Source organism: Pocillopora damicornis, chromosome 6 (assembly GCF_964200805.1).
Source record: "Pocillopora damicornis chromosome 6, jaPocDami1.2, whole genome shotgun sequence".
NCBI classification, from domain to species: domain Eukaryota; kingdom Metazoa; phylum Cnidaria; class Anthozoa; order Scleractinia; family Pocilloporidae; genus Pocillopora; species Pocillopora damicornis.
The window spans coordinates 24,641,861-24,665,126 of NC_142675.1; the positions used below are offsets into that span (position 1 = coordinate 24,641,861).

Below are 23,266 nucleotides of genomic sequence, written 5' to 3' on the forward strand. Positions count from 1 at the left end.
CAGACTTCATGTGATCTTTATCATAACTTCATAACTTCATAACTTAGAGTACCACATTAACTGACTACGAAAACGTGAGACTGTGAATAGATCGTTAGTTTGAATTATTTTATTAAAGTGCCTTTGACAATTCCTGACACGTACTGAGTAGTTTTCAAGGAAAATGGCTCTTGTTTTGAGCCCGCAATTGAAATATAAAAATTGAAGAAATTAAGAAGTTATTGTAGTGTCGTTTTCAGTCATTGTTATCTTAAAGTTTTGCAAGGCTTTGAGAGGTGACCTGCGGTGGCTTCGGTAGACCTCACCCGTATGGCCGTGTACTGTGCCCTGTGTTCTGAACTGACCACAAGGTCTGAATTTGCAGGATTTTCTTTTTTCTAATTATCCATCACTCATTCCCTTTTGATCTAATGAAATCGTTTTATTCCAGCACTCCTTAATTAATATAAAGCGGAGAGGGTCACCTGTCATAACTTTGTGGTCTTCGAAAGATTCATTACTAGAGTTTCGAGAAAATAACCAGATAGGGAAAGAACCTGCGTGGCATAACATGGGCTTGACGATTAAGTTACCAAAAAGCAAATTTTAACCACGTTTGAATAGTCTTAAAAGTTCGCTCCTTTTGACATTCGCAATAATTGAATGGTAAGTGATAAAGGTCACATACAGCAGTAAAGCACATAGACACGTAACTAACGGACAGATGTACGTGAGATTGCAAAGAACTCTTTATTAAGTTCAAAAGAACACACGTTATTTGCCTTATCGTGGAAATATACTAGTGTTGACAATGCAAATTTAGTGTCATGGAATTTTCACTTATTTACAGTTAAAATGAAATGTTTCTAAGATCATAATAAAAGTACAAAGGTGGTATAATCGTTTCCTTGTGCATCAACTACAAGTCTTCCTCGGGCAGATTTTCGTCATCGTTTTCATTTTATTCGCTTTCTTCGTAGTAAACTGTTTCGAAGTCCAAATTGTTTGAAATATTTTTAATCTACAGGAAATTTTTTGTCCTTACTGCTATTGTAATTAAATCATTATATTTCCATTTGATGCTCACATAAGTCTCCTAATTTCTCATAAGAACCAGTGATGGTTGATGATTACAGGTGCAACAAGCACAAGTCCTCGGGAGGGGGCGTTTACTTCCTTGTAAAAAGCTGGAGGGGATGTGGATGTGGTCACATTTTAACGACTGTCTATAACGGGGTTGCATTTTAGTGGGGTCGTACATTTTTGGATTAAGTTAGTATTAAAAATGGGAACATTCGCGGTTAAAAAGTTGTCACCGTGTGACCAAAAATGACGGATACTATAATTTGCCAAACAATCGACTATGGTGGGTTAGGTTTCTGAGAGAACAGAGGTACATATCAGGCAAAATTGACCCAAATACTCCCCACTGCACGAGTCTTACCTACGAAACAATTTAACGTTGAATGGTAGCTCATTACTCGTTGGCAATTGAGGCAGTAACAACAAATGATTTCAGTATACGTCGGCCGACGTCGGCCATACTCGTAGTAGTACCTCTGGTACGATATTATGGTAAGGTAAAGTACTGCAAAACATCTGTCAGATCCAGTTATCACAGTAATATCACAGCGATATATCACTGGTGTTTTCTATAACTAAAACGGGTTATAGTTGAAAGAAACCGTGCCACTCTCAACGCAATAAATTACAGGGTGAAAATATCAGAACGATGGTAAAATTAAAACTAATAAAAAGTTGGCGCAAAACGTGCTCTTTGAATATATCAAGTTGCGCTGATTCAGTCAAAGAAATCTGAAAAGAAGAAGAAAAGGAACGAAACCCAACAGGAAAACGAAAGCAGTCAGAAAGAGGTCAGGGTTTTTTTTTGATTGGAAATTCTTCCTGAAAATTACATGAATCACAAAGCTTGCTAAAAGAAAGGTGAAGCAAAAACGAACACAACGGCTGAGAAATGTTTGAGTAATTTTGGTGCCTTTTCTTCCCCAGTTCAGGAGAACTTTTTGCAAAGGCCTGATTTTTAAGTAGTTTGGACTGGACTCACGGCGTCTCTGGACTCCCTCTTCTATGGTCAGCTTCTTCTCTCAACTTCTGAAGAGGAATACTGACTGCCAATGAGCTAGCTCTTGATAAGCGTGTCGTGCGAGTTGCGCTGCGGCTGTATACAATAGTCTTCCTGTAACGCTCCTTTCGGCTTGGTCCCCTGCAGAGGATTCGATAAAATTCGTGACGGTAATTCTCCGAGAAGATCACATAAATAATTGGATTAACAGCACTGTTACAGTAACCAAACCACGGAATGACAAACCAAACCGCCATTGGGACTGTAAAGTTGGTTAATATTTTCGGATCGATAAATCTTATGATTTCCAAGGCTTGAAATGGAAACCAAGAAAGAGCAAAAACGATAACCACTGTTATCAACATAACTGTGGCGCGTCTGCTGGACGCTTGAGCTTTCTTGTGCGACATTAATGTGCGATGACCTGGGAGTTTCCTGCTCCAAAGGCGCATCCCCGCTAAGAAGTAGACTACCGCAATGATCAAAATTGGAATGATGTAAGAAGTTGTGAATAGAAACCATGCGTAGGTTTTATGTGATATGGGCTGCCAATTCTCGTCGCATATCATATTTCCCGTTCCTTCATCTTTGGTGTTCTTGACCACTAGCATAATCGGAATGGACAAGGCCAGTGCACCGAGCCAAATCGCGGCGATTGCAAAACGCACAACATTCCTGGTCATTATAGTTCTCATTGGAAATAAAATACCAAAACTGCGATCTAAAGAAATCGCCACCAAACTAAACACTGAAGCAGCCAAGGAACCAACTTGAGCTGAGTGAAAGAACTTGCACAAGGCGGTGCCCATAAATGTACCAAACCAACCATTCCACACGTACACCCATTTGAGTATATAAGGAATGTCAATGGTCATGAGAAGATCTGCAACAGCCATATTGGCAATGAGAGTGTTTGTTGAGCTCTTCATCTGGTTGACTGTACATACGATGTAGATCACCAGCGAGTTACCAATTCCTGCCAGGATAAAAGTTGTGACTGCGACCACTGTGACTCCAACCTGAATGTCTCGCGGGACTACGACTCCCTCACCAGGTGGCGAGATGGTGTCATTTTGTGTCATGTTAGAAGCCATGGAAAATTCTGCGAAATAAAAGAAAAAGTGAGAAATATGAAACAAAAACCGTTTCAGTTAAATTGAAAACTTTTTCATCCTTTTCGTAAATAAAGATTACTTTACATAAATTTCCGTAAATAGCATTCCTGTGTATCATATTTCACTCTCGTGAAACTCACCGCTCCAGGCCGGTACATAAATTCCATAAACTAGCACCACAAGTTCCTATTGAGCAAAAGATTTTGAACACCTCTATTGACTACGCTGAAATTTGATGTGACATTTTACACCAAGTGGTCAGATGAACTTAGCTTCACAGAAACTAGAATAGTATTCGGGTTCTACACTGTGTTAGAAAAAACTCTTACCACGCAGTTGAGAAATCAAAATTGTAATGATTTCTTTTTAATTTACAGCAAAAACTTGCGGGGGAAAATGGGCAAGAAGCCTCGAGAAGAAAACATACCTGTTTCGTTTTTCAGTTCCACCATCAATAGCTGATCAATTGAAGCACAAGTTTTCACCAACCAAGCACCTTGCCTTCGAAAGAGCAAAATTAAATTGAGTTTACTTCTTATACCATCCATTTACATAATAATAAGTTTTCTCCACGGGATGGTCTAGACTTCGACATAAGCAATCAACCCTTTGACTGCTCAAAATTCTCTGTTTTAATAACAAAGTTGTTATCTCTATGATTCCATTGAGATGTAAATGGTAATGGTAAAATGAAAAATGAGTTTCACACTTTCAGAGTCAATCAACAGCGCCGGTGAAATATTATTTGGCGCTGGAAAACGAACTCAGTGTAACTAATTTAAATCATGGAAGAAGAATCGCCAACTGATGACATGAACTACGATGATCGTGCTCTGTGGGTCGTAACATTTAATTACAGAGCACTCAATGAGCCGGTCGTTTTTTGTCGGTGAGAAAGCTCTATTTCTGCATGTTTTTCTTTCTCGATATCGGTTTTAATATTGACACTGAATAATTAAACAAAAAAGCTCGAGGAAAGTTTTTTGGCCTTATTTGAACTTGACCATGAATCAAGTTCAACAAGTAATGATACTTCCTGGTTAAAGAAAAACAACATTTAATCTTATTATTTTGCCTTGATGCGCACAAACCAGGTAACTATCTCGGTTATGAAAACAGCTGCAGTTTTGAATAAAATAATGTTAAATTCCTGAATAAAACGCACCAAAAAAAGGAAATTTGTGCTTTTAATTTTACCTTATCAATCCAGTTTTTAATTCCAGGTTGTATTAAGTGCTCTTCATTAATTCGTTTCATACCCCCTGAGAAACTCACAACGTCTAAGCGGCGTAATTTTATTTCTTTCGGATAATAAATGCCGAAGAATAATTCTCATTCCAGAATGTTCTTTGCCATAGATTATAATTCGGTAGCAGAATCGGACTCAAAGTATAATCCAAATGCTTTTCAGAAAAAAAAAGGGAAAAATACTGTGTGGGAATATTTATTTGTATCGATATTTTTTTAAAGACGAACTTCAATTTAAACATGGTTTATCGAAACTTAAGACTCTTAAAAGTTGTATAACAGCAATACAAAAATAACGCAAACAAGCCTCTCCAGAGTAATTTTTTCCTTAGATTGTGTGCCTCAAAAAACGACGAGTTGTTCAATAAAAGTGGAAAACAAGGCTGAGACAACATCTGATAAGGTGAATTTCTTGATTTATTACATCTATTTTGAAAGTACTTGTGATGCATACAATATGATTAGCTCTCAGCAGTGTGATTTATTTATGAATTGTATTTTTTTGCTCTAACTTGCATCTTTTTCCAGCCAATAAGAAAGCAACACTAAAATAAAACCGCCAATCAGATTTCAAGGCTTATTTAAAGTAAGCAATCAAATTGCGAATTTTTCAACTTTTTTCCTCGGCTAAGTGTTAGATCAATAAAACATTTGTTCTGACTAAAATCCTTTATTTGGCATATTAAATTTGCGATTTCAAAATGGATGAGTGCGATTTTCATCTGAAATCCTACTTGCTATTTCAGTGCATATTGCACTCCGCTCATTTCAATTAAATTTATAAATCAACCAGTTTAGAGAATCATCAAAACGTTTTTAAATAAATACCGACGAAAAATATTTCCCAAAATCCTTAATGATGGTAATGTAACATATTAAATGAAAGCGGTCCTTTTTTATGCCGTTTCGTCGGCCTAAAGTAATATTTAATGATTCGAAAGCTATTGATTATGACCGACGCGGTAAACTGAGAACTTCATAATCAACCATTAAATCAGAGATTTCCAGTAGTGAAGTATAAAGGTACGCTAAACTGATTAAAACAAATTAGAGAGGACGGATGAAACATGAGTGGGGGGAGTGGGGAAAATCTTTGGCTTATATGTGGTTGAGACGAAAACGGATCATTTTCATTCACCTCTCGGCTCTCTGCTTAATTGATTCAATCTAACGGATGGCTGATGCGAGAAACGTCGGCTTCAAGAACTCTCTTCGGAGGCCAATTTACAGTATCAGCTTCGTTGATTAAACAAAATAATCTTGCATGATACCGCGACGCAGCGCTCAAGTTTCCTTGGAAACCTACCCCATTTATTTCTTGGTCTTTACCTCACGCTGAGAGTCCAAACCTCCATAGGCTCTAACGGTGGTAAGGTCTTGATTACTTCTAAATTCACATGGGTAACATCACACAAAATATGTGGCGGCATGAAGAGGCAATACGTATTTTGATTAATGGTACGTAATTTACATTATATACTGACATGCCAATAGAGACCTAATGAATCAAAGGTTTTTCTTTTTGTTCGACAAACGTTTTGCGTCAATATAATCTATCGAACATGCCTTTGAATTTTTAAATTTCTCTTTCACCAAGTTTGTTTTTTCCTCGCTAAAGCCGGTCAGAGAGTAGCATTTGTTTTTTCTCTCAAACTTCTTCCACTTGAGGTACTACAATAGTGAAACTAATCATTTTCAGATAGAGTGTTTAGTCAGTAACACTGGTAGACGAATTTAAAAGCCTTTTCTCTCTCTTTGTTTCAAGTTTTCGATGTGTTATCAGCAAATAGAGCAGCAAATCAAGAGATAAAAAGAAAATTGCTCCGTTTCCATGGTAGAAGACGATAATTGGAATCGCATCATTGATAACAAGCTGAGACCTTATAGATTCTTGATTAGAGTAGGCAATTTTTTCGCAGTAATTCGGCTTATATGTATGCAGGAACATTCTGGTAATCTTAGCACACCGTATGAATAAAGATAGAAAGTTCTGGCCTCGATGCTTTGTGAGAATACATGACGAATTAAAATGCTTGAGACAAGACGACATCAATTATTCAAACAACGCAACTAAGTAGACACCAATAGGAGTATCATCCTTTCAGGGAGGAAACTTTTCTCAGATGTAATTACTAATTTGTTTTAATGTTTGATAAAGTATTGAAGCAGAAAAATGATTTATGTTCAAATAAGCGTAACATTTTCTTCAGAAAAAGCTTGTTTGGAAGTACTGAGTGATCAATTTAAGGCAAACAGTTAAAAATTGGTTTCTTTTCATAGCATTGATCGTGAGGTGTGATGTACATGAGGAACTTACACTAACGTAATGTTTTAGCAAAGATTAAAATCGTTGTAATGTAACTTTCCCAAAGAGAGGGATTTAATGAAAAATTGGGCGTCAATCGCCGACGCAATTTATCAGGAACAGCCGCGTGTTTACTCTAAAAGCTTATATCTCATAATATCTTCTGGAATTTGAAAAGAGAAAAGAGCCCCTCTGTGGTCTACTAAAATCCAACAAGTGATGGGCTAATCGTTTACCGCCTGGGCTAAGAGCAAGAATAAAATTTTGAAAAGTTAAAGTCGCCCGTAAGCTTTTTTAAAAAAAGCTTCTTCTGATGAGATGTTATTTTACAATGGAATTGATTTTGATATCGTAATGACAAAATTTACTCATATGATCTAAATTCCCATATCACTCGTGAAATGTGGCAAACCAGGTAAACAGACGCTGTGGACAAACTGCTAATTTAATTCAAACATTCATTCACGAATTTTCTTCACCGAAAAGGATAGAATAAGATACTAAATTAGATACTTACTTAAAATATGAATATCTTGGATTTCCAGAAGTATATCGAACCTTACATTCTTCAGAGAACCCTTTTTGACGTTATTTGAGAGGAGCGAAATCGGCACGCTGCTGTTTAGAAATTAGCGTCCATAAAAGGTGACTTTCAAAGTTTTTGGAACGCATCAACCATTTCTCTCGCTCCTCGTGATCTTTAAATATATTTTCAGGTCCCATTGTTTGATTGGTTACGAAAAAAATATTAAACCATTTTCAAAAAGTTAATTCTCACCTTGAGTAAGCCTTGCCATGTCTATAACGTGGAACATTGCAATAAGTATCTTCAGTGAAGACTTACACTGTTCAAGTTAAGAAAATTACTTTTTCAATTTAGTAGTCCCACAATAATCTTCATTTTTCGTGCGAAAATTGACTTCGGTAAGAAACAGTAATGTTTGATGAAAATGAGGACGCATGCAGGATCACTGTGTCAGTCCAGCCACAACGACAACGATTTTTAGGTAAGTTAAGAATTTGTATGTCTATAAGCTTTTAACAAAGTGTGTTTGGGTTAAAAGCACTAATTTTAGACTGTGCGGTGTTTTAAAAGAATAATAACCGAATTCAGTCGGCCCGAATGTTCCATAATTAATAAAGATATAATTATTGACAAATAAGTTTTAAAACACTGACAAGGATGCGAACCTTATCTTGTCAACCAAATCTTACATCAGAAGTAAGCAGCCAAAAGAGGAATTTTAAAAATATATTTCACCTACTTTTGAAGCTGAGCTAGCTTATCACACTAGACACTCGACACTCCTATACTTTCCCTCCCCCTCCCCCCCATCGTGATTGAACCTTTCAGCACCTGCACGAAAGATCAAGGCTCGAGTCCGTCAACTAAGTAATTTCGCCGATAGGTGCTAGCGACAATAAATGATCTTTGTCTGTAAAACATTCCTTTTCGAAAAGCAGGTGATTGAGAGCAAGAGCTTTTGCCTAAGGATAAACAAAGCTACTCTTGCAGAAAAAATTACCCTCCTGGATGATATTTTACGCTTCTCATAACTTCAAATTTTTTAATCCTTCCGTGGCGTAAAGCTTTTCGTCCTTAACAGCGTTCATCACAGAATTGACAGGTTTCACACTGGGCGTTATTCACTTGTACGTCCGTTTACACTTGTCACCACGTTTGGTTTCTTTTTTGTGTGTGTGCGAGGGTTAAGTCAGTAAGAGAGGAACAATAGCTTAATAAAGAAACCCTTACAAATACTAACTTTTCATTCTTTGCAATGATCAAGTTTTCAAACAATTGAGAGACTTTTATTCAGACACATCGTCTGTCAGCGTAAATGATTTTGAGAAATATAAAATGATTAACATTAACTCGCTCTCACTACTTCACTGTCACTTCAGTAAGTTCCAAGTCTAGATTACGAAACTAGCAAACCCTTTACCTTCATCACAGAATCAGAGATATCAAAATAAAAGAAAAGTAACATCACTATTAATTTAAACGAAATATGTGGGAAGGGCACGCCGCCTTCCTTAAAACACACCTTTCGTATTCCAGAAATATAAACATCACCTGATTAAGACGATTGGGGCTTCAAATGACAAACAGTCAATATCAGTGAGACCTAAATAAATTCGTTTTTCAATTTTAGCGACGACGTAACCCTCGTTCTGTACTTTTTTTTTGTTGAGACTCTTTTCGTCGAAACAAAGAGTCCTCTAAACGCATATTGTTTCTCCTCGCGGTATTTTCCGGCTTATATCTGCACTATTTACATCATTGTACATTGCATAAACCGTAAACGAAACAAATGAAATTGATCCCACACTCTACTTTTTCAGGTTTTAGGTGTTGATTCACCCCCCCACTCAGATCGGTGCCTTTTTCTCAAAGAAGAAATTACTCACGTTCGGTCGTCCAACAGAAGTAAAGCGCTCGATTTCAATCTTCACATAAACCGGCGGAAACTCTTTGACGATAACTGTTCTGTTAATCAATGAGAGACTTCGTATGATTAATTACTTGATTTTCTAATTCAAACACCTATCGATAAAAACGACGTTGCAGTCATTGAAAAATAAATACACCTGCTGGGTGAAGAAAATCCATTGTAAAATCCAATAATTTAAAGTCATGAAAATTAGAAGGCTTCCGAGGGTGTCTCTCTCCACAGTGACCAAAACCAACAAGGGAGGGCACGTTATAGCATAATGCGCCAATAACTGTCTGGAGTTACTGATGCTTTGTTGATTATTTAAAATTGCCAATAGAAGTTCAATGCGATGTTTCAGGGTCAGATGATAAGTCATTATTATTTGATTAATTTGCATACACTTTAAAACTAATTCTTGAATTTTCCACAATTAACCATTCTTACATGGTGAAACGCTTTTTGAGAAAGTTACTGTTGATTTCATTTCTATCCCTCTTTGAAGATCGACAAGAAAATAATAAAGATCTCGACGGGCTTGTTACAGGAAATTAGCGCTAACGAAATATTCCTTATGACTCAAAATTATCATCTGTCAACTGAAAAAAAAAAAAAGGACCCACGCTCTAACTCACACCCTTGAAATCAACACGGTATTGGTGCCCGCGTTTCTTACATGATCACGTTCACGGACAAAATCACGACTCAAAACGACCACAAAATAATTCAGAAAACTTCGTATTCAGAATCGACCGAGACAAACGTCTTAGAAAAATTATATGAAGGTGACTGGGCCCCCATTCCACTACTCCCCCGCGAAGAAAACGACCTTGACTACGAACAAAAATTCAAAAGGATTCAGGGATTCTTTATGAGGCCTAGAAACTTCCGCAGGTGACTAAGACCCCACACAAAAAGAAACGACCTGAGGGCGCTAGGCACCAGAGCAACAAAAAACGAGAAATTCAAAAGATTTGTTGCGCTCTTTCTGTAGCAACCGTTTTTAGCCTCTGCCAAATGACAAGTTATTCAAGTGTAAAATAAAGGTTACAGACCAAGAGATTATAATCTCTTTTTATGGACCTATGAGTAGAAGTCAACCTGTCAGATCCAAATTAAGAGAAATTATGAATTTAATTCACCGCGGTGAGTCTGAAATTTGATGTTTGACTCACGATTGCGACGTTTGTATTCAGAATCGAATTCAAACTACTTATTGAGGCCATCACACAAAAACACTCGTGAAATTAGCTCTCTTTCAGAAATTAAAAATGGCGTCTGCCTCTGCACATTGGATTCTTGCATTAATTTATTTCAAGTGAACTTGGGACGTCCGTCACAGCACTAAATAATCAACCTGGCGAGGTCCTGCCAGTTAGTATCACAGTTTTGCTGTTGGTTTTTTAAGATATATTTGTTACAAGCTGAACGAGGTCAGTTTTATCTACACTGCATTATGCTGATTTCAGAAATTCAATCCTATGAACCTCCAGGGGAAAAATTTAAAAGAAGCAGAATGCAAATGTCTTATGACGGTTACTGAACGAGTTGAGATCTAGTAATGTTCTTTTCAGATCAAAACGATTTCAGAAATGATATTTGCGAAGTCAGTCAAAGTCTTACTTAGTATGAAGATAAAGGTTTGAGAAAAACAAAAAAAATCGTTTGTTTACTTGGACCACCTCCCACGCCTGCAGAAGTGAAGTACACATGAAAAATTTATTGCAAGTGTAAGTTCACAACAGACTCTCCCTAATCATGTCAGGAAAGAATTGAAAACAGTGAGGGGTATATTAATAACAACACAAATTTGCTTATCAGGAAGTGTGTAGTTAATTCCATGGTTTGAGACCCAGTTTCATAAATTTAACAATCAGTTGAAAATCCCTCTTTGAGAAAAGCCTTTGTTTGATTTTGCGAAACAAAAAAAACTTTCTCTGTTCGTAACTTTTGCTAAAAACTTTCCAGTGCAACTAAGCAGTGGAAAAGCCAAGTACACCGATCATAACATGAGCATAACACCGACCATAACATAAATACTACCATAAGCGCTTTTCTCTTCGCACGGAAGTTTGAAGTGTTATGCAATACCTTATCTATAATTTAATTTAAAGATCTTGATCCAGAAGTCTTATAGCAATGAAGGAAACTGAACCAAAAATAAATGTTTGGTAATTTTTTCTTGTTTGTTTATGTAAGAACTTTTCGTTGGGGGTATGCGACGGAATTTTCCATAGTACTTAAAAGGACGCAAACGCAATACTGTCCGGATTTTAAACATTTGTTTATTTTAAGTCTTCCCGTCCGTATAAAGAATTCAAGGCCATCGTAGCGATAAAAATCAACATGAACGCGGAAATATTGAAAAAAGAGACATCAAACAATACCCTTGATTTCCTTTCAGGTCCCATGTAAACACATTAGCACTGCGTTCATATACATGATAATAAATGGCTCAAAGGAAATTAATCACCCTTCGTTATTCTTGACACCAAACAATCTGCAGTCATGAATACCAAAATGATGCAGTCACCCGAAAATTTAACCAATTCAAAGTAAATTAGTACATTATTAAGAATGATTTTAATTGCAAATATAGCTTTCGATTTTTCCCCCCTAATGTCTGAAAGAACCGAATAACATTATGCGTTTCTAAAATTGAAAAACTTCTCGCTTATTTCTTAAGTCGAGTCATGGCGTTCATGGAAAACTGGAGAATATTGGATCGATAGAAGGAACGATCCTCTTTAGAAACAGACATTAAGATTAAAAACACCTTTCAACCAAACGGACTTTATGATATATAATGTCTCCCTAACCATGTACTATAGTGATTATGTTCTCTCTAATGTACTTTGTCAGGTGAAACTTTTATGACCTATGTTTAACGAGCTATATAACGTCAGGAAAAATATAGTTCATATCCTAAAACTGAGAACTGGCATGTTATGAAGAAACGGGTAAAATTCCGCTCATAATCTAAAATTAATGGGATATAGAACTCTCTATGGAACTTCCTAATGGTTTTTGTGCCGATTTGTTAGGATATTTGTTCTCAAAAAGAAAATGATAATTCCTCTCAAACGAGTTTTTCTTCAGCGCAGCGTTTTAACGGCCAATTTTGATGACACTTGACTAAAAAAAGCGCCGGGCATTAGAATATGATAAAACATATTTGATTTCATTTATCATTTATGAAGTCTTTCATAATTCGTCTTCTGTTTTTAAAGAGAGTTTTACCGACACGAAACCGGTTCTTGAATGGATGAGGTAAGATATTCGAAAGAAGGTCGTAAAGTACTTAATGTTTAAAAGCGAAGTCGTAAAATCGAACCGAGATGAATTTATCAGGTGTGAAATGAAAGAATGAGACTATTCTTGTAGTTTTTACAACATATTTTGTTTTTCACAATGCACAAAATATGCCGTTTGAATGATTAATTAAAATTTGTGATAACAACACTAACACAGTTTCGTTTTCTGTACGATTCAATAAGATGATATCACACCTCATCAGTGACTTATTTTTCATCCTGGCAAACAAAAAAAATTAAACCCTTATCGAATACTCTTCAAAACACACCTCTCCATAGAGCATTGACCATCTTGTTGGATTTCTTAAGACGAAGAGGAAGAGCCTTTGTAGCTTTTCAGGAGTAATAATGATTAAAACACACAATTAATGTTCTCCTACCTAACGAAACCTGTTTCCTTTGAATATGATATGAGTTGGTTGGGCTTCTGTCAAACGAGAAGAATGCAGGTAGCGCGCGGCCCTGTTCACCAACAGAGATGACTTGATCGACGCGGCTCGATGTGGAAACTGTCTCACACCTCCTACTAAGATAAAGAACTTAGTGGAACAGCTACTAATTAATATTTACCTGACGAACTTAGTAGTCAAATGAAAACGGAAAAAGAGAACAAAACGCTATATGTGCTGTTTACACGTGATAACCATTATTAAATTTGTCCTCCAATAACATCGACGATTTGTTGGGAACAATAGCTTAAAACGATTTAGTCATTTGTTCCCTCGACGTCATTCATCGAAAATGTTCGCGAAGATGTGATTCTCGTAACCAAAAGGAATTCTTGGCGAGAAAAAACTCTCCATTATCAAGCGGTAACGGCGGGTTAGGCAGTGTAAATTGCCGAATAATGACATCTCTTTCACAGTCAAGTGCACCACTAGTTAGAAGGCTCGTAACATGCCATGAATTAATAAATAAACCGGCTCATTTAAGTGCAGTGAAAGGAAAAAGAACCGTGTAAATAATCATAAAACTACTGTCGTTAGAAATCATCGATTAAAATTAGTTGTGTCAACAGTAAAAATTAAAGCATCACCAAAATGCGTCTTTCGAAATTAACTTTGTAAATGCATTTACGAAGAGAAGAATTTAGGTATTTGGCAAGGTTAAATTAATTTAAGGGACAATTGCAAAACACGTAAATTCACTTCATGTCATTGTTTTCCCCGACCTCACCTCAATGCACAGCTGGTCGAAGATATAAATGCAAACATAGGCATGACACGCATGCAACTGTTATTCTTTTGGATGGGTGAGTCGAGATGAGACACCGATCTTTTTCAATTTTGTAAAAGAAAAGGAGCAATAATTTTCAAAGTTTCCAACAAAAACATCGTTCGATAGAGAGCCAAAAAGACCTTTCCAATTTTTATAAAATATCTAAGACAGCTATTTTGTGGTCTGTTGTCTGAACAATTGTGAGCAGAAATAAACTGCATTGGTACCACGCTTACAAGTAGTCTCCTTCACAGCCCTTGTGTGGCTCTGTCACATTAAGGATCAAAGTTTAAGAAACGCTGACTTTTAGAGTTACTTTCACGGTAATATTCTCGAGATTACTTTTAAGACTACTTCTCTTCTTTTCTCCCATTACCAGCGAGAAAGAACTCGGCTTAATTGGGCTAATTGAGAAGGTTTAGATTCACTTTTCGAAATTGAAAACAAGTGAGATTAAGCAGTTCAAGAAACCCTTTTTTATTATTATTCACAGGATGCTTCAAGCTGGCTTAACTCACGATCGATACTAAACATTAAAATTATTCCTTTTTATGCTGAGTGCTAACTCTATTCTATCTCGGGAACGATAACGTAGTTCAAGCTGTGAATCACCGCCTAAACGATTGACCAACAGAGGGCTTGCTTGTCGAGGACTACAATTAACTCTCACACTGCCATAAATAGACCAACGTATGGCACTCACAATGAAAACAAAACGAGTCAAAACAACAACAACAACAACAACAAACAAAAGCCGGAAACGAGTAGAACAAACACAAGAAAAAGCAATGATGGGTAACGAGAAATTAGCAGGGCAAAGAAGTTTGAACACTAATTGTGCCATAATTTAGTAATTCTTAGTTCAAAGCTATCAGTTCATTACCTTCCGGTCTCAATGAGAACACATTCACCGAACTCACCGGTCTGTTTTCTTTTCTTAATATGACGATCAGTCCATCATACAACTTCTCGACTTCGGATTCCTCGGTTCCTCAGTAATTACAGCTTTAGCAAAACCATACCAAACTTTTCGTCATTTTATGGGTCTCAGAAGAGCGTTGCGAACGTGAAATATTTAGATTAAAACCCATACAAAGGTTTTCACCCGCTAGATTGTGCAATATTTGTCCTCAAACCACCCAAGCCCTAAGCAGACCCGATAAACTAAATATTACGAACTGAAGATCTATCAACTTCATTCTCCAATGAACCAATCACGTCGACGCAGTTTGACAAAAGTGTGTTTACTACAATAGTGCACTCTGTGATTTATGCACTGACAAATCATTCAGTGAAAAAAAACAGTTATAGCTATCACTGTGTGTAAATATGCTCAAGTCAACCTGAAATGTCTGTATTCCACGAGAAAGAAATATTCAAGCTACTTTACACCTTTCTAACCAATGTTACTGAGTGCTTTCTGCGCAGAATTTCTTTAAGCAAGTCGTTGTAAAAGTAATTTATTTATATTCACTCAAGCTCAACAAAGTGTCTGTCGGCAAAGTTGAAATACCTAGCTATCAACACCTCTAGTTACTAAGAAGCAAATGAAGGAGGTTTTGCTGCGTTGGTTATCCACTGCTAGTTGATAAAGGTAAATAAAACTCTGTGGCAAATTTTAAATGCTATCAGCTCTTACGTTTATATGAAGCTGTCGTCAGAGCAAACAACTCTTGCAACGCCGGTTCGCTTTTCAAAATTCGCCACGATGTTTCACCTTCCTTTATCAACTTAATTTTGAAAACCAACCAATTGTTTATTAAGATGCTCTTTAAAATAATGGTAGCTCGTTTTCAAAAGTTCACTTATTTCTAAGTGTACGCAGCTTTCACCTTCTTTTCGTAATATTTGCTTTCAAAATTCCTGTTGCAATCAACAAAATGTCACGTTTGCATTTCGAATGGAGTGGAAAAAATCGACCAATCATAACAGTATATCAGCAGCTGATTACATCTAAACTGATGTCAGAACATTTCATTAACAATTTGGCTAAATCAGCTGTTCACTTGAAGTTTTATAATATTTTGGTGATAAATTCTCTAGCGTTGCAACTTACCGCTGTGGGCCTGATAGATTCATATTTCATAACATCGAATAACAAAAGAGAACCTTTTGCTGGAATTTCATGTTTTCACATTTCACAGTAAGGAACAAGAAAACATTTTTATGAGATGTTCGTTGTATAGCGGCAGCTCTTAATAAAGGAAATTCTTGCCGTCCCTGGACGTGCGAAGCGGTCTCCTCTAAAGAATACGGCCCGCATTTTCCTACCCCTAAGCTAAAATTGACTAATCATGGCGAGCGTGCTTCATCCTAGATTCAAAACTGAAAACCGCGCTCGTTTTGGACCGCACAAAAACTGCATAAAAAGAAGGAAACATAGTAAAAAAAGAACAGTTTGAGACTGGATAAATATAGTCGAGTGGAAAGCTTTCGTTGATTCTTTGATATTCTCATCTAGGTGTGAGGAATCCCAATTACAAAAAATTGACAGCTTTTCAATGTAAACTTAGTGAAAAATAATTCTTAATTCTATTTCAGCGATTTAAAGGACGTGGGACTTGTCAAACATCCTGCCCACGTAAACCTTGGATATTTAATAAGAAATCTTTCTTTTTAAAAATTTAGAATGTCTCGGTATCATTGCGGGAAAAAAGCGAACTGAAGAATTTTCAACTGTCGATTATAATTCATTTCACATGTCATGGTTTTGCGCCAAAGAAAAATGAAGCACACCTTAACATAACTCTTTCTTGGCACAGCTAGCTCTATAATTTCCCACTTTGACATTTTCCTTTCGATTGCTTTAATGATATCGCATTAAATAATGATGCATTTTAAGAAGTCAAATTAACCACAGGGCCGTTTTGAACAATTCAAACGACGCCTTCGGGAATTCTCCGCAGCACGCTAGCAAAAAAACAATGGTTCCAATTAAAATCCGCCCCCAATCACGTACCAAACTTATCATGAAGCTGTATCTCTACTTTCCAGTTATATTAGCGTGTGAAATAACGGCTTTTCATATATTATAATGACAGTCACAGGTAACTGAAAGGATATTAGTCACCCATTTTGAAAACGTGCGAGAACAAAATGCAAATAAACTTGTCGAGTTATTTAAACTTCTCAGTGGTTTGTCTTACGTACGGCGAGAGAAATGTTTGTTATATTTTGACGGATTCATTTTTTGTCGCTCTTACGTGTGTGCCCAGCGTGATCGACAATCGACTCATTTTAACAATCTAGAAAGTTGAACATTTTTGTCTCAGTTTCTGCTCACATGAGATGCAAGCTGCTGAACATAATTAAACTATCTGTGTTACATCGCTGTTTCAGCATGAAGGTGACCACTTTCTTTCTACAAGTGTAAAATGAAAGTGTGCGTATGCAAGGAGTTCGTATGTGCTTCACGCGGCGAAAATGCCTGCCATGAAGCATTATGCTGACTCGGATTCAATTTCAATTTCAAAACTGCGAATTTTGGCTCGTTTCTCTGAAGAATATTTTTGTTGAAATCTTACACCATGTTTTACATCTTCCGTCAATCATTTCTCTAATATGAAGTTGATGGAAATTGTTTTAACTTATAGCTTTGTTATGAGTTATAATTAATTATCCTTCGACCCCTCCGAAAGCTACCTCGACATACAGTTCTTTACATATGTATCTCTTCAGTCTCATGCGACAATAGGTTCGAGCTACTTTCTGAACTGAAACAGGGCCTTGCATGACCTCACAGTAGAGTATCTCTATAACTGTCTACTGCTTCAAATTGTGTTAATTACTTATCTTCTTTCCCAACTGAGGACCAGCGCCCAAATTAGATAAAGTGTTCCAAATGTACCAAACAAACGCTCACTTCAATTTATTTTTCGTTACCATGACTTTAAGAAAAATGAAGAGCACAAAGTTATCGAAGTAAACAGGAAAGTTTATGGCGCCTTCGGCTTCTTTCTCCCACGCTGTGGGACATATGGTGACAACGCAAACGGCGGAAAGCTACCAAGGCTTTCGTGTATGTTTCTCTTTTAGAGTTCTATCCTAATTGAATCAGGCACAAACTAAAAATACAAAACTGAAAGGTTAACATGACAGAAAACTTTGGAGAGAATAATTAGCTGGATAACTAGTATTGTAGCCAAATGTCTCCCCTGTTTATAAAGAGCGGCATATGTGATCGTGAGGTCACTTAACCTTCCAAAAGTCTTTCCTTGAATTAAATTCCACGGGAAAATGCCTGATATCAGTACAAACACACTGCATCCTCGAAGAAAGGTAAATATTTGTAATTCAATTTGGTTGCATATAATTAAAACTACTGAACATGATGAAGCTGTGATTCTGGCCTCAGTGTTATAGTCGTAAATATGTACGCCTCAGCTTCAAATACTTTCTCAGTCCGAATCAAAAGTCAACGTATTTCATCGAACCATATCTAAGGTGATATTCTTTTTAGTCAAATGCCGAACAACCATTAGATTAATTCAGATTCGGCGTGTCAGGGAAGTCAAGCTGAAAGTGCGAATTTGGTTAAATTGCAAGCTTTACGTTTCGCTGTAAAGCTGGACAAATTTCATTTCTCCTTCCAGTTGTTTTTCGGTCTTGAAGCTTTGGTCGCACAAACACGTAGTTTATAGATTTATCCAAAGACTCTGCTGCACTCACCTCTCAAAGCTAACCTGTAAATTAGTTGTGATGACTGTAACTTCTAATGTTGATAAGAATCTAACTAGTAGTAAATTTACCTCGATTAAATGCAATCTCCGTTCCAGCTCCCTCGGTTTGAATTGTTTTCTAACCTCAGCTTATTCCGTGAAGCTAAGAGGGCCAAAAACTTGTAATTCAGAACTATAAAGCGCAATAAAAGTACCGCACAAATGTTCGTAAGAAGTGTTTCCTGTGACGATTCTCAGAAAAAGGAATTAAACAGAATAAATCTATAGGTACAAACCGGAAAATGCTGTAGCGCTCAGCTCAGCTCTCGGCCGCCTTTCTGGCTTCACGCTGAGTGACTTCAGTGTTAGAACTTGAATGGACGCCTGTTTGAACTGTATTCTTTTATTATTTCATCACTTTTTCTGCAGAACCAACAAAAACAGAGTCAGCGGGGTAAACAATAGATTATTCTAGAAGAACACAATTGGCCACATATTACCGGAAGTCCGCGCAAATCAGTTGTCAAAAAATGACACAGTTGAGTTGCATGTTGTATAGAAATTGTTCCATAATTGGTTCCAATACTACTTAAGATGTACCTTCCTAGACCAATTGCCCAATGCTACTAAGAGTATAATACACAAAGTGAATTCTCAAGTAGAAAATGTTGAAAAATTAGTGGGCTCGGCGCCGAAACGTAATGAAATTGCGGACTCCAAGCAAGTAATGTATTATAACTAATAATGCATTTATCATATCAGTCGGACGTTGAAGCAGCTCTTCGGCGCGCGGTTGAGTTTACGGGCAGGTGATCTCTACATTCGACCCAAGGACTAGACGAAGGCATACAAAAAAATGAACTGAAACAAAAGACGAGGCCATGATACACCGTCTTAACCTAAAAGACTCAAATCTTAAGAGATACTATTAACATAATACAATATGACAGCCAATATACTTCCGTAAAAACTTCGCTCTCTCGGAAACATTAAGTCGCCCGAAGGCCTTTAAGCTAATGAAACGAGCTAAGTGTTCTTTGTGGTTGTTAAACTGTCACCGGATTGTTGTTAAAAGACTAAACTATGTTCAGTTACAATCTAAGTTAGAATTAAAAAGATCCAACATTAACTAAGAGACACGATTAGTTTATTTTGTTGGATCATTGGTTTGATCCACAGCCTGCCGAACGAGGACAACAGCCCACGGTTGCTTCCTTTCGAATTTAGTGAATTACTATCAATAGCAAATTAGCAATCCCAGCGCCTTCTAGAGGCCTTGGAGATAAACATTTGCAGGAATCTGTTCAATCAAGACGATTGCATTCATTTGTCACACGTGTATTTTATTTTAGCGCCAAAAGGACAAGACTTCATCAATAACAATTGTTCAAATTTGCATTTCTCCCCACAATTCGCGCTTTCGTGTAAATCTTTCTTTATCGCTTTCCGGCGAGAGTTAAGAAATATTCTTTACTAATATTAGAACTTTTTACCCGCGTAACGATTTTATATGGTAATGAACCCACCTGCTTACGATTCAGCTTTTAGAATAGAAACTTGTTTACAAACTATTCGAAACCAAGGGTCACTCGGGTGTTACGAGTATGCCAAAACATTCCTTCACGTGCAGCAATCATGGCTGCGAGCCTTTGGATTAAAATTTCAAATAATTTCGGGCTTACCTTGCATGCGTGGAAGAAAATATACTTGGGTAAATGTAATGACGTACTTCTTCTAGCGATTTCTTCCGCGGCTAGCTGATATTTTACTGATATCAAACTGAACAAATTTAGGTCCTGCTCGTTTGCACTTCAGAGTATGCTCACCATCAATCCGGCATAAGACGCCTCATATTTGTGGTAGCAACAGAAGAGTGAAACAAAGGTGTAAGATGCTCTTACCCACAGTTTGAGTTAATAAGCTCTCGAAATCGGCTTTTAAACATCTGGAATGAAAGTTGTAGCGTTGATTTGTTTGTTAAGCGTTCCGAGACCACTAGGGTATAAAAAGCCGGCAAAACAACAACTAGCCAACAGATTAAAGGGTCATTGCCGAAGCTTGGATTATCCGGGTTTATAAGTATTAGAGGCTGGCTTCAGTCACCTATCACACCTCAGTTATCCCTTACAGTCACGTAAACGTAACATCTCAAATCAGTATCATGCCCATATAAGCGTTAACTATCATTGTGCTTCATAGTAACGAGATGAAATTTTGTTTGTTCTCCACTTGCCCTTTATCTTGATAACTCTCTGACAGTATACTCTTCATGGTTTAATCCGAAGGTTAAGCGGTGCGAAAATTGCTGACTAACAGTGTGAGTTTGTCTATCTTTCTTTTCCGTAAACATTCCAAGATTACGATCTTTGAAAAGACAACGCGCCGCACGTTGTAGCCTCCTTCAGTTTGCTCTTATTTCTTCAGCGATAAGTCAGGCGAAGACTAGAAAACAGCACGAAAATATTAATTGCCACATAAAAAAGGGGAGTGTAGATACACTTAGTCATCCCTAGATTACTTACACGAATACTAAACGAACGAACTATCAGAAAAAAGTGCCACTCAGAAGCGGATTAGGTTGAATTTAAAATTCATGTACAACCCTGGAATGTATCAAGGTCTTTTACGGAATGGCTTTGTTTTGATCCGTTGTCTGTGTTGTTTTTTTCTAAAGAGTTTCCTGTCATTCTTATCGGAGCCATCGTTAGTGAGAACTACTTAAAGTTTGACGGGCGAACAAAAATATATAGGAGATACTTAAATAATTGATCAGACATACTGGGCTTTAAAATTATAGTTGTTGAAAAAGTCTGCGTGATATCAAGCGCTTCGGCGTCTGCAGAGTCATTTCTCCAAACTAGAAAACCACACTAACATTTCTGTTCAGCGTCTGCCCATTTGTTGTTTATCTAAAGGAGCTTACATTTTTAAATAAAATCAAGGTGCATCCACGTTCGTTAAAGACCAAGAGCACCCTTTTAGGCCGCGCGAGACACACGCACTATAAACCTTTTACCTGTAATCCGCGATTCGAACCAGTTTTCGGGGACGTTTCTTAAGTCAAGCAAGCTGCTATTTCTACCTAAAATTTTTTTAACACTCTCCACCATTATAACTGTTACTTTCAAAAGCAGTTTATTCCGTATCTGGCGTGCGCTAGCGAGAAATTCTCGCTGCACGCGCATGAAAATCACTCATCCCCCGTAGTGACCTGGTCAATTATAATTCCTGAAATTTTTTCGCGTATAATTCTCTAGAAGGCCCCCCAGTCATTAATTATCGTGTTTTTTAAGAGTTTCCTAATAACATTAAAGATATAGATAGGTCTTTAAAATCAGTATTACACTGTAAGAACTCCTTACCTCTGTTTTCCTCTTTCCTAAGTCAAGAAAACAAGAACGTTTTAACTTATAGTTCGTCAAAATTATAGGCGGTCACGACACGCGAACACAAGCGCTGTATTTATCATGTCATGGTCTCAACCTTTAAAACCTTAAATCCGTTGGATTTTTGAGGGCCACAATAAGTTTACAACGTTTTAAGTAAACATTAGATAATAAGTTTTAAAAGGTCGAAGGGAAACCCTCTTTGAAGACTCAATTGAAGGATTACAAATTATGTGCACGAAATCACGAACTATTACAAATTGATATTTACATATTTAACTTCCACATAAAATACGTTTTATCTTGATATTGATTACGCCAACCTACCTGATTTCAAACCTTTTGTTTACCGGTGTGTTCGTGAGGTTTGTTTTCTTTGTAATAGTGCTGCAAGATTTATATCTAAAGGGCACTTGTCGAACTAACTGTTTCAGTACTATGACCTGGCCATGACGTACTTCCAAGTAAAATAAAGCAGAGACGTCAGAGGATCGAAGTTAGCCCTCGAGTTCCGCGTAAACTTTGCCAAATGCAACAGCAAAAGCTTGAGCTGATTCTCCTAGGCTCGGTCCTGCTTCTGTTGTCTGATGCCGAACTATTTGAAATTCTAGGCGCGAATCTGATCGAGACGAAAATGAAATGTTCTATCTGCACCAAAATATCATGTTTCCAGCAGGAAATTTTCTGCGAGCATCTATCACGATTTCAGTTAGAATATTGACCTTCTTGTGCCGATTTCCGTCTACTGGGCTGAAGTCGTTATATTTATTTGTGTTCGGTATCCGAAAACCACAAATTTTTGAGTACCGATTTACAATTGTTGTCTAAGTCCTCAACTGCACTGGTGAAAGTTCTCAGATATTTTGAAGTTTTCGAAGTCGACAGAAAATTGTGATGAAAAGAAGTAGATAAACAGCCCACCGGGAGAGCGAGGTAATAGTTTCCTCTTGAGGTTTAAAATCATCAAAGCTTACCTCTGACAAAGAAGAAGGAAAAATCGTATCAATCTGCAATCAGTCGCTTTCGGCTACTTGTGATAACTCAGCCGTCTCGGTTCAAACAGTGTGCACCACTAATTTTTTCATGTTGATCTTTCTTTCATTGAACAATATTTGAACAACGTGTCTATCATCTGGGCAAATCACGAAGGTTTGAACGTAGAGAGACCTGCATACCACCTGACGTCAAAATTTCCACTGGGTCGGGTGGCTGGCGCTTCACTTTATCGCGCAAAAGTTTTCATTAGGATACATGGAGAACAACTGACAATAATCTAAAAAGTTCTGTTGTAATAATTTTGTTTTATGTTTTCTGTGATAATTGTAATAATTGTTAGTATTGTGCAAGATAGTATATTCAATGGTAAAAATGCTACTATATCAAAGAAACAGAATTATTAGATCAATTCACATCTTGTGAGTTACATTAAACGAAAATGCTTCTTTCAAAGTCCACTGTCCAACACGAAGTCTGGTTTTATCACTGGTTGCGTGGTATTAAATTTTCATGAGTCACTAAACGATGC

At 37.1% G+C, this 23,266-nt stretch overlaps 1 protein-coding gene across 31 annotated transcripts; it reads right to left on the reverse strand.

Annotated features, from left to right (window-relative positions):
• Positions 1–710: 710 nt before the first annotated feature.
• Positions 711–22,894, reverse strand: LOC113676232 (RYamide receptor). Of its 31 annotated transcripts, none has more exons than XM_089209729.1 (7): positions 22,716–22,894; positions 18,652–18,778; positions 18,446–18,518; positions 12,860–13,002; positions 9,143–9,221; positions 3,605–3,673; positions 711–3,164 (listed from the first exon to the last, which is right to left on the reverse strand). In XM_089209729.1, the coding sequence occupies exons 6-7, from the start codon at positions 3,627–3,629 to the stop codon at positions 2,041–2,043; spliced, it is 1,149 nt and encodes a 382-aa protein (XP_089065855.1). In that variant the 5' UTR covers positions 3,630–3,673; positions 9,143–9,221; positions 12,860–13,002; positions 18,446–18,518; positions 18,652–18,778; positions 22,716–22,894; the 3' UTR covers positions 711–2,040. The 31 variants fall into 31 exon arrangements, with proteins under 31 accessions (XP_089065855.1, XP_089065852.1, XP_089065854.1 ...); XM_089209726.1 differs by having other exon boundaries at positions 3,605–3,678; positions 18,446–18,548; positions 22,716–22,855; XM_089209728.1 differs by lacking the exon at positions 22,716–22,894 and adding an exon at positions 20,038–20,405.
• Positions 22,895–23,266: the final 372 nt, after the last annotated feature.

Excerpts from the sequence above, each read along its gene's own strand:
- LOC113676232 (XM_089209729.1), bottom strand. The coding sequence starts at position 3,629 with ATGGTGGAACTGAAAAACGAAACAG. Across the intron at positions 3,165-3,604 it reads GGAACTGAAAAACGAAACAG|AATTTTCCATGGCTTCTAAC; the intron begins GTATGTTTTCTT and ends TTTATTTCGCAG.